This window comes from Patella vulgata, chromosome 2, assembly GCF_932274485.2.
Source record: "Patella vulgata chromosome 2, xgPatVulg1.2, whole genome shotgun sequence".
NCBI lineage: Eukaryota > Metazoa > Mollusca > Gastropoda > Patellidae > Patella > Patella vulgata.
This window is the reverse complement of record NC_065880.2, coordinates 45748570-45761547: the sequence shown is the minus strand read 5'-3', so window position 1 is coordinate 45761547 and position 12978 is coordinate 45748570. Positions and strand designations below refer to the sequence as shown.

Genomic DNA, 12978 nt, shown 5'->3' with positions numbered 1-12978 from the left:
GTATTGGGATTGATAATTGTAATAATTATTTTGTCTTGAATTAAAATATGTCTGGCTTTATATAATTCAATAGTAGTTTTAGATTTTAGAACTAAACCTAGCACATTAACAGTTCTAACGTTTTTTACCCTTTTTAAATGTTATTGTTGATATTATGCATATCTTGCCTGTATTATTGTATTATTTGAATTTTCAATTTTTGTTATGAACACTTCTTCAGATTCTGTACTGAAAAGCCATCTTACTTTCTGTATTGAAAGTTAAAGGTAAAGATTCATTTAATCTGGGAACCGGTGACTTAAAAAGATGATATGTATGACACATTAACAAATAATTATATAGGTAAAGGGATTTAGGTGAAGTCAGTGTTGGTAGTTTATTTTAGATTCTATATTTAAATGCAGACTGATTTATAAATATAAAATACACTGTGATGTATCTATGTAATCTCGGTTGCATATTCTCTTATTAATACCAAAATATCACAGGTGTGCAATAATAGGTTTATTTCAAACAGGCTTCCAAATCAAGTGATCAAAGTTTACTTTATAAGAATGGGGCTTTGTTTCTGTGATTTTCAAGGCGGTGTTACTCTTTTCTGACATTCGAGCAAGTCTTCACAATATCTTAACTATGATGAACACAGATAATGTATTCATTTGTATAAAATTACTGTATCCAACTATATGCACAACACACACTCTCTTGAGACAAAATCTCTAAATACATAATATATACACAATCTTTAAAGACACAATATACACAATCTTAAAATACACAACAATATACACATAATCTTTAAATAAACAATATTATTATCTAAATACACATTCTCTTAATCCACAATATATAGATACTTAAACCTCTATATAAAATTTCTAAATTCACAGAATATACACAATTTCTGAACACACACATATTAAGTTATATACAATCTTTAGCCTTTTCACTAGAAATTTGAAATAATATTTTTTAAAATAAATACCCAAACACTAATAAAACTGATTTTCTTGTGTCAAATGTTGTATTTGTTTTAGGATTTTAACCTATATCCAACATCTTAAGAGATTTGTATTTATACTTTTGTTTGTTTGTTATGATATTGATATTATAAGGCATGATGTTTAAGTGTTAATTACTGTTGCAGCATTCATACTTTTACTTACCTCAATGTAATATGTAGCCTTTGCTATGACATGGCTGTTTTTATACCTTTACAAATTTTGATTTATGAATATTAATCTGAATGATTTTGTGATTAGTTTTATACTATTTAAATGATTATGATGATACAAATCTGTGATATGTTCTTTAGGCCAGACCAATTTATTTTCTTGTTTTACGGATTTTTTCTGGAAAAATCTGTAAAGGCAGGAGGGAAAAAAAAAAAAAAAAAAAAAGACCAAAATTGTGTAAAGGGCAGGGGGAAAAAAAAAAAAATACCCCCAGAAGTTTTTGAGCTAAAATGGAGTGAAAATTCAAGTTTTATGGAATAACGGTATTATTTGTCACTTTATATTTATCATAATAACTATTAGAGTTTGGGGTTCACTGAATTTTTTGGTGATGATGGAAAAATCCAAAATGGCGGAAATTTAAAATGGCGGCTATATTACTTTAAATTTATAGGCATTGCAATATCTTCACTATTTCTCACTTTGCATGCATCATATTGAGCTATATGAGGGTGTACAGGGTTGCTGAGTCAATTAATAAAATTAAAATTAATATGAAAAAAATTCAAAGGGCGGGAATTCAAAATGGCGTCTATATTACTTAAAATTTGGTTGTACTGCAATACATTTACTATTTCTCACTTTATATTCACCCTCACTGCACATACTTGGCACATGCCCGTCTCTAATTAGCTTTACGGTGCATAAAAATGGGACATTAAACTACATTTCATTTCATTTTCCTGCATAAAACCAAAACAACCTTTAAGTGAACACATTTAATAAAATAAAAGTTGAAACAGCTATTTTACAGTGTTAAAGTCTAGTGACATCTGTTTTGGGGCTCCTACTTAATGTCTTTCCCTTTCACCATGGCTTCCTTGCCATCATCTTACATTTTTCTTAGTCTTTTTACATTTCTTTTCCCTCTCACTATGGCTTCCTTGCCATCATCTTTACATTTCACACATATCGGTCGAACAACACTGTATTGCGCTTGCAAGCTTTGAATGTTTTGATCTGCAGCAAAATCTGAAGACTTAGCTACTCCACAATGAAAACAAACTGCAGGTAATGATACAGTGCTCTTTGAATAGTAAGTTGTTTCCATCGTGGAGCAACATCTCAATCCTTCTCGGACTATTATAGAACTATTATATTTGCTGGAATGTGGGAAGAGTGGGGAACCACATGTAAAAGAATTAAGTTCTTTGAGACGATCAACAGCTTGTTTCTCTATATATGTTAGTTTAGTTTCAGAGTACACACACCGTGGTTTCCCACATTCGACACATAACACCGCATCTCTTACTTTAGTAGCATTGAGAATTTTTCTATTCTTTTTGTCAATTTCCTTATTTTGGGAAGACAGCATTAGCGAGGGCCTTGCCAAATCATTTGTTGCTTGTCCATAAACAGTTTCGAATGATTCATATTTATTGTTGGATGCTACCACAGGATCTGGAACGAAGGATAGGGTATCAAACACTTCATCAGGAAGTCTTGGTGGGTTAAAGAGACAGTAAGCACAGTTTTCTATCAGAGCATTCGCACATTTTTTAATTTGAAATGTGTAATTACGTAAACGACAGTGCTTCTTCATGAAATCTTGAAGTGTTGCTGATTTTTCTAGATCAGGTTTTGTTAGTTTGTTTTCAATCAGATTTTGGTCTATCAGATCCTTCACAATCTTAAAAAAGTCATCAATTGATTCTTGATTTGCAGATGGACTAATAACTATTGGTTCCCCTTTTAACTTCAAATGACCAAATCTCTCCTGCAACAATTCTATAACAGGTGCTACTGATTGGATGAGACCCTCTTTAAACGCAGGGTATCGTCTTGCTGTGTCTCTGGCTGCTTTTAGACTATTTATACCCCTCATCTTCATTTCTAGATTGTCTGTCATATGTTCTCGAGAAAGACTCACATTTTGCAAAGCAAGATTAAGATTAGAATTAACTCGTTCCGCTAAATTGGCCCAACTACCCATAGGTGCAGTGCGAGCAGTTATAAGAAAATCTAAATCTAACCACATGAACATGCAGATGGCTGCTATTTGAACCGAACCAAATGTTGTCCGATGATCTGGGCCACCGTCTGTATACATGATCAAAATTGGGTGTTCAGCGTTTACTTGGGTATCATCCTGGCTATAATGTGTTCTTAATATATTGGTTGTTTCACAACCATGGCGGATGGCATTTGACGGACTGAAAACCTTATCTTTAACCGTCACAAAAGCTATTCCGTTGAAGAAGGAACTAGATGCAGCCTCAGGGATATCACATTTGAAAGTAACTGAGGGGATAGCACCACAAACATTGTAGTCATGGTCAAGAGCACTTATCGAAGGGCCTGATTTCGGAGCCAGAGAACGATTATGAGGTCTTACTCCTGTTGAAACTGGTAATCCTGGTTCTCCAATTGGCACAATAGCCTTGTCATCCATCCACAAGAAATCTGTAAATTCTCTATATTTTACCGCAAAGGCTTTGATGTACTGTAGTTGTACTGCTACATAGTGACTATCCTCATGCTGACCTCGTATTTGTCTGGATTGAATAGTAAACTTAACTTCAAACCTTGCCGTATATCGCAGTGCTGTTATTGTGTTTGGGTTAGTTGGCCAGAATTGTAATCTCACCCATTCGTTTGATGGGATCGGAGTGTTTTCGGGCAACCGCTTTTTTATAATTGACACAAGGTCTTCAATAGATATTGCGTATGGTAAGTACATATGTTGACCATGACGTCTCTCATGTACAGCTAGATTTATTTCATTGAAATAATTGTCAAGTTCGGTCCAAAATATATCAAACTTTGAATTTCGAGCATTGCCGTTCATCTTTCTTAAATCCCATGTGAGTTCAGGATCCTGGAGGGAGATAACTTCTTCCACACGTTTATCAATAACCTCCTGGTCTTCGGTTTCTGCAGACGAGCAGTCGTTAGTTAGAAATCGATACAAATTTCTGAGGACTGCTTTGGGTGAATTTGTAGCTTGTACATATTTGTTGAGGAACTGTTGCCTGATGTATCGTGTGGAAAATGTAGGTATATATTCACTTATTTGCTGTACAGTTTTAACTGTTTTATCATCTGATCTTTCATCTTCGGGTGGAAGCTTCCAAATGAAATTAATATTTCCCAAGTAATTACCATGAAAATATGTGTAATGGGCGACAGGATACGGAAGTTGCATATGTTCTAACCATGAACGCCTGTCAAATCGCTCTTCTGGTAAGAATTCAACCAAATCAAGGAATTCGTAAGGTTCTTTCACAGACAAGGTTGCATCTAATGCCATGTAATCAGCTCTAATTGGACCTGTGAGTTTTTGGATTGGGGTTAATGAAAAATTGATGTTTGGATTCCTCAGTGGTTCCATGGAAGCATTGCGCGCTTGTGATCGAATGTTTTGTTGACATAAAAAGTCAGCATACTTCTTCAATATGTTAATCAAGCCTTCCACAGCATTGAATAATTTAGTAAACTTCATGGTCCATGGAATCATTAAAAAATCTGACATTTCATCTATCAATGACCTAAGCTTACTCTCTTGCATCTGAAATTATAAAATAGAAGAGGTTATCAAAGGAACAAATGAAAATCAAATTCCGTAACAAAATGAATCCCGTTTTATTCCCTGAACACTTAATTTCTCAACAAACTCTCAGATTATCATCTTACAGTTACACTCCAATATAAAAAATCTTGTCAAACATTTGATGATGCCACTCTACAACTTGGTGTCAATTTGCCATCTCTAAAGGAGAGTCCACATAGCTAATATTCTTTTGGCAAGCTTTGTTGATATAATTGAATTGTTGACCACAACTCCTGCAGAGTGAATAAATTCTATACTATAACTCCCCTACTAAAAATCAAATGTCTATTACATAAAGGTTGTGTTTCATTGCTAGTTATTGTTTTGTGGCGGGTGCTGTGCACAGGGCAGGGTACGCTTACCCCTCCGGAACACCTGATACCACTTTTCATGCCATATGAAAAGTCCACATAACTAGTTTTGTTTATTGTATGTATGTCTATGTCTTTTACTGTTTTTAACAGTTTGCTTTGTTTGGATATTTTAATTCTAGCCTTGTTCTAGAAAACAAAATCTACCTGGGGAGGTCCTTTGTGACAGGCCTTGTTGTCATAATATCCAGAAAATTTTTGGAATATATCTGGAATTTGTAATCCACGATCTTTAAACTTATGATGCTGTGAAGTAATATACCATAATGTATTGTGGAGTGTGCTGACAAATTGCTTCCCAAGACTATTAACATTATGGGCTGTGAATCCAACATTCATTTCTTTCAACAAACTAAGAATGTCATTAAACATCCTATGGTCTTTTCTAAGATTGTTATAATTTTTTGAGGGGGGTAAACAATCATACTTTATGTTACTGGACATCATTTCATCAAAAGCATTTTTTCCCTGCTTATCGTTGTCACCACTTGAAGGAGTTGAGTTTGATTTTGAACCACTGACTTTCACTTTGCAAACAAGAAAGACTGTTACAAACATCAGATTAAAATCTACGATGACATGGAGGGGTGTTGATGCGTCTACGATGTTACCATTTGTCGTAACGTCTGAACTGGAAGCGGAATCAAAGGCCATAATTTTTTCGATGCGCAGTCCATCATCATCTACAATGCTGGGCGTGGAAGAAGTAGGAAGTAGGCCCACTCTCTCAATTGCTAAATTAGCCAGTTCACCCACTGTTCGATCGAGGCTTATTCTTATCAGGCACTTGAAAGATTCCAAAGCTCTTACCACTTTCACGCTAAAATAGCGTGAATCCATTGTGGGGCTTGAAAGGCGAAATCAAATGTCACCAACAACACGCCTAGATTAGTCGTATTGAGTGTGTGAGTGAGTTAGTTTTATTTAACGTCCGCTTCCACCGAGGTGATATCGCAGACAAGTTGTCGTATTGAACCATCATGGCGAATTTATTGGCCAAAGAGGAAGTGAAAACATATTTCATTGGCTGGTTATAAGTAGGATTAATAAAAGAATGCACACGATTGGCTAGGTGAAAACTGGACCGGTATTCTACGGAAAGAACCGAATGGTCACGGGATGTCACCAAATACATTAGTAGAGTAGACGTAGCGTTTGGACGAGCGAGGCTGGCATTGTCAAGGTTTATGGAGGCAGCGTTTATGTGAATACTTTCGTTCGAGATTTGGGTCGTCGATATTATTCTGCTAAGGGGTCCCGCTAATGGGCGAATCAGGAGCAGAAATCGCTATAACACGGTTCATGTCGCTATACGGACCGACATGATCATGATGTCGCATCTGAAAATCGGGATTTCGGTCGGTATTTTATTTAACATAAACTCAACTTACGTGTTTTGACAATATTATGTAAGCTCACATGTCCAACACTGATTAATTATCTGACCAATAAAATTAGCACCCTTCTATGACGATCACAGAATAATTAACACCAATAAAATAAATAACGGCTCACCATCCTCACGTTCGTAAAACATACGACGCAACTTTCATTTTTTTTTATAAGCTACCACGTATTTCATTGGCTAACTGATATAGCTAATCCAATCATTGACTTCGTTACATTATCACATGTGTTAATTATACATGTTCGGGGCCATGACTTCTCATCAAGTGAGCCGGTGTTCTCAAGTCTTGGCCCGGAAACATGAATAATTATTACCTGACATCGGCTTGTCGGGTAATAAGCAAACGGATTCAATAAATAATATATTTTCGGCAAGAATCTTGAAGTGGCGGTAAATTCCCGAATGTCGCCCAAATCCGAATTTTTTGCAACATGATGTCGCTACTACAAGCTAGCTGCTATTCCTATTGACAATATTGCGTGCACTACCATTTTCATTACTTTTACTGTTACTAAATTTCGTCAGTTTTAGAAGTCCAGAAGACGATTTTTTTTTTTAATCGGGGATTGAAGGTTGATTTTTTTTTTCATCGGACACAATTATGTTTTTTTTTTTTGGGCGGGTTCTAGAAATTCAGGTCGGCGGATCCGTAAAACAAGAGAATAAATTGGTCTGGCCTTATATTTAGATAAATTTATGTAATTGTTTTACAATAAATGATATGGAACTTTTAAAATTGATTTAAATTTAAATTTTTTGATATAAGCAATGTCAGACTTTTTATTCTACCTTCCTGAATTTATTAGTATGTATGGGTCTGCAAACACCTTGTGGGTATGAATGAAATTAGGTTTTGAACATTACTGGTAATTAATTATAAGTGAATGGGAGCAGAAATAACCTCAATATTGTAATGTATGTATTGGTGATTAGACTAATTCTTTTTTTATATTTTTATTGCAGGCAGAAGAAGACATTAGTTGGTCTGATCCTATGGAAATAGAAACCACATTTACTGTACATCATCCAGTTGACAAATCATCCTCTAATGAATCTTCAAATAACAGTCTAGGTCCTGGAAGTAATACGTCTTATTTTTGAAACTTTAAAATGAAACGAAATGGAATATAAACCAATAATGGTTGGAGACAGCCGATGTTTAACGGAGATGAGTGGTGACTGAAGAGAGTTAAAGTCTCAGTGATGTAAATAGTGTGACTCCGTGGTCTATACCCCAGGTTTATGTCAAAACTAGCAAGAGAGAGAGAGAGGGGGAGGTGATACTGGTTTGCCCAATTTGACAATTCTTGTGAACAGAACCTAGTAAAACGATACATTTTATCTCGTAGAGTTCTAGGCTGTCGATTATTGTCACCATAAGGCAATTCACTTTAAGTTAATGTAGCCACGCTTTTTGATTATACTACCAAGGAAACAATGTTACAATGTTCTATTCACTATTGACTGATGGAAATACATTAACGTTAATGCTAAATTGCTAAAATTTCTCACTGCCAATGCCTTTCAGATAGCAGATATTTTAATTAGCAGATCTAATCAATAGATTTTCCTATCATACTATACAGGAATAGTTTGTGTATATACAATACATGTATCAACAGTTCGGTATTATTGATTGTTTTCGTAAAAAGGAAATCTATAAAATTTGATAAGACTTGCTTAGCTATATGAAGCATGGTGCTTTGATCCCAGCATATACAAGGTGACCCCAAAAAACAGGACCCATAAAATTTTCATTAAATCCTACAAACATCAGTCTATGTACGATCATTCCCCAAAGTTTCAGTTATCTTGGTGGCTTTGCGTAAAAGTCATGTTCTTTCCAAAATTGAAATACTGTAGATTTATAAGATTCAAGCTCTTACTGATTTTGTTGATCTCCATAATGGATAACAACAAACTCTTATGTATATTATTTTGTTGTGGTCAAGAAAATATATCCAATTTTTCGTTTCCATATCATACATAACTAAAGGAAGCTTTATGATTAGGAGAAATGTGCTTGCAAAGCCACCCATCCTATATGGCTATGTTATTTACTTGTGGATACATGTATAAAATTATTTGCCAAAGTAATATTATTATTAGTGCACTTATTACTTCTTATGTACCAAATATATATTTTAAATATTTTATTTCTCTAATTGATTACTGATCTTTGCTCATTATAAGATACCTGTAATTAGGAAAGTAACGATTAGCAATTGACTCCTCATCATTACATTGTTGACTGGGATCAGTTATCTTGCAGTGCAATATCCCTTTTGTTTACATGTACTGGTAAGTTTTTATATATAAAAAGTGTTCATTAGAAATAGTGCAGTATTATTTTGTGAAAGTAAGAATATTAATAAAAGAGAATATTGAATCCTTAAATATTGTGAAAAGTATTATATTTTTTATATAAATATATTACTGGTATCATGGACCTTATAATAAGGTCCATGCATGTATCAAATTATTAGATGTACAGATTTGTGGTATTCGAATGTTTATAAATAAAAAAAAGCATTAATGTAATAGGCCTTTGTATGGTTGTTTTGTAAATAGAATTGTATAGAGAAATTTTCTTATAATTTATGTAAATAGTAGAATAGACATCAATCAGGCATTTGTAAATAGTGTATATTTGAAGTTGTAAAACATTCCTATAGTTACACTGCCAAATAGTTCATTATCGTTATATGTTAGATTACAGTGTTTGTTTGAATCATTATGTTGATAGAATACAATTGCCTATTTTTTGCAACTTAAACTTAAAATAATTTATGTAATATATTTTGTTATGGATATTATGTTCATAAATACATGTATGTGGAATATTTTAGTAAAAGCTCATATAAATAAATTAGTGTAAATAAAATGAATATATAATATCAGAGAATCATTTGGGTATATAATTAACCTGCTCAATTTTGAAATTCAATTTTTATTCATTTTATTTATTTGTAAGTATATATTTGAAATTAAGTGTGAGTGTCTTTATTTTGTTATTGCATGTCAGTAATTGATTTGTCTTTCAGTCATAATGAGTTTTGTGACATTTTCTTATCTCGCCTTAGAGAGTACATCCTGTTGGATGGTTAGTCATTAAAACTAGGATAAGTCAATCCAGGAAAAAGTTTGGTTTCCTTTATGATGTCAGTATGGAGACATGTGGATCTACACAGATGATCTGTAGATAAAAAGATATAATACCGGGTAGTATACCAACATCCTCTTACAAAATTGAACTAGAAGTTCTCTTTTTAAAATCATTTCCTTGAATAGTAGATTGGTGTTGGGTGTGAGAATTCACCTCCCTGATTGCTTATGGTCAATAAACCAGAGATATTAAAAGTTTAAAGATCTAACATGAATAAATTAGAACACCAATCTATTTCGTTAAAATACCGTATCGTAAAAGACAGTAGTTTGGAGCTCTAATATCCAAGTTTTGATATAAATGTTTTGTGAAAAATGTGTACATTTGATAGAATATTGTGTGTATTCAGTATTTTGTTAATTGACAGAGGTGTTATACTTCGTCAAGATGTTGAGACTAATAAAGTATATATATATATATATTCTGTAAAATGTAACGGGAAAGGGGTAGAAGATATGTATATTTTATAATCATTTTTGAATAAATCTAGTCTTCCATAGCCAGGTTTTATAAAGATGATTTTGTTGAGCAAATTCCAGATACAGGGATGTGTTCCATTTTTATACGCCCACATTGAAATGAGGTCGTATTTTGTTGATGCCGCCCCCCCTCCCCCGTCCATCTGGTGTCCACAATCTTATGGATTTATGGTCCTTGATCACTTTTAAAAATCTTGTGAAAGCTCTAGAGGCTAAAGTTAATATCCGATTGACTCTAAATTTATACAGTGTTTAAGGTCATGATAGGATAAAGCATATTGATTTTCAGCAATTTCCGGTAATTACTGCCAAAGTTATGGCCCTTGATCACTTGAAAAATCTTGTGGACGCTCTAGAGGCTAAATTAAATATCCGATTGACTTTAGATTTATACATATTGTTTAAGGTCATGAGACGAAAAATCATATTGATTTTGAACGATTTCCGATAATTACTGCCAGAGTTAGGAGTCTTGATCAATATGAAAAATCTTGTGGATGCTCTAGAGCGTAAGTTAATATCCAATTGACTTTAAATTTATACATAGGCGTGCACGTAAAAGATCCCTTGACAGTTGGAATTCGATATAAGAGTAGGCTGTGTTGCTGCTGTCCGGGCAAAATTTCCCTCATAGCACACGCTATGGCTTATGCCCGTCTTCATTAGCCCAGTTCAGAACAACAGTAGGATGTTAAACCCCATTTCATTTCATTTAAATTTATATACAGTATTTAAGGTCACCAGATGAAGAAGAATATTGATTTTAAATGATTTCCGATAATTAGTCAAAGTTATGGCCCTTAATCACTTTGAAAAAATCTTGTGGATGCTTTAGAGACCATAGTTATCATCTGATTGATTTTATATTTATACACCGTGTTTACACCTATATAATCGTTTCGATTGACTTTAGATTGACACAAACAAGTATATTGATTTTTAATGATTTTTGATAACTTGAACAGCTTTTAAAATCCATGATATTAAATGTTTTGTCTAAACCTTAGCATGGGTCAAACAAATTCTAATGATTTTCTGATAATTACTTAATGAGTTGTTATTCTCAGATTTTAGAGTATTATAAACGTTTCATTACCAATAAAAGTAAAAATATGCGACAACTCTTATTGACTGCCCGGACGATTTAACTACTGTGGACGTATGTTTCGTTGCCCGGCAAACTATCTTTAGTTCATGATGGATAATTCTTGTGTCGTAAAGATTTATTTTATGAATTGAGCAATAGAACATAATTGGAAGATCGTCCTATCCGACGGACTTAAATAAATCAAATAGGCACTATTCGTCAATCCCCCAATTCTGAATGATTAAGGGCAACGTGCTGTAAACTTGCAAAATGACACTATAAATTGGCTTCAGACACCCCAATCCCACGCTTTATATAACAAATACATACTGGTTAAATAGCAACAGATTAATGTAAACTTTACAAGATATAATAGAAGATAAAAATAGCTACATTATCAAGGTCCTAAGCAAAAATAAAACTACAATTGTAACACTAACATATAGAATAATTTCTTCGGTCAGATTAAAATTCAAGTAAATGTTAAATAATGTTATTATTATAATACTGTGATCTTTTATGCAACAACAATGTTAAGAATGATAAAGTGTACTTTCATTGTTGTATTATTTTTTTAATGTCGATGGTTATGAACAGAAAATTGAATATGATAACTTGTGCGTAACTAAATTCAATTCATAAATGAATGTATGAAAAAAAAATCTTTGCTCTTTTTTTTTATATAAAGAAATTTCTTTTGCACACTGCATGCCAGAATATATTAAAAAGCTCATCCTGGGATCAGATAACGTTTTTTTTTTTAATGAAGGTTGTAATAAATTACATCCTTCTCTGCGATGAAAAATTTCTAAACATAGTAAAGTTTCGTGATTGTAACTGTCTCAGAAATAAAAGTCTGTGTACGTATGAAATTTAAGCGCCAGAATATAGAGGAATGATGTATTTACCCTGCCTCAAAATTTTAGCTCAAAATATTGAGTCGTTTGGACATGAACGTCAAAAAAAACCAAAACGGGACTCTTTTAAGATTCCGTGTCAATTTTTTCGTTGGGTGACCCGATGATATATCGCCGTCCTTTTAGAGGTCTATTCAGTGCATGGTCCACGTACTGTTGATAACGAAAGGTAAATTTCACCTCAACGTTTTTTTTATAAAATAAAAGTCTGGTTTTATCCAGAAACCGTATAATACAGCTTGGGACACCAGTCTCCATTTCCAGATGAAGACTGGCCGACGTAAGTTGTTTGAAAACGTATCATGTACAGGGGCGGATCTAGGAATTTTGAAAAGGGGGGGGGGCTGCAAAATGAAGGCATTGACCGCTGAGGGGGGGGGGGGTCCCCAAGAAAATTATCCGTCATTTCCTTGCATCTGTAGCCATTCCAAGAGCTATTTCCCAGACTGGTGTGTTTGAGTCGATGGTTTGAGTCATTTGGGATCCCTACAACGGGTAGGGAACGGACATATTTAAGTCTGGGAAAAGGCACTTTCAGCAGTAAAAAAGGGCACTGTCGAAAATTGGGGGGGGGGGGCGCCCCTCGCACCCCCATTGAATCCGCCTCTGATGTATATTGAGTTAGTTGCTCGGCCCCAAGGTAAGGGATTTTAATACAAAATTAAGCAGTTATATTCTCCAAAATATAATCGAGATTGGCCCTTTAATCTTGATGTTAACGTTATTACGATATAAAGTATAGATAAAGAGGCTTGTAGAATTTGG

General features: G+C 33.9%; 1 protein-coding gene across 1 annotated transcript in view; it reads left to right on the top strand.

The window, feature by feature from the left end:
• The window catches only part of LOC126810821 (sushi, von Willebrand factor type A, EGF and pentraxin domain-containing protein 1), a 36477-nt gene extending 26248 nt beyond the window's left edge, over positions 1 to 10229 (top strand). The window contains exon 37 of the mRNA XM_056099135.1: positions 7528 to 10229. Within this exon, the coding sequence (XP_055955110.1) occupies positions 7528 to 7665 (138 nt within the window). The 3' untranslated portion in view covers positions 7666 to 10229. The remainder of the gene's footprint in view (positions 1 to 7527) is intronic.
• Positions 10230 to 12978: the final 2749 nt, after the last annotated feature.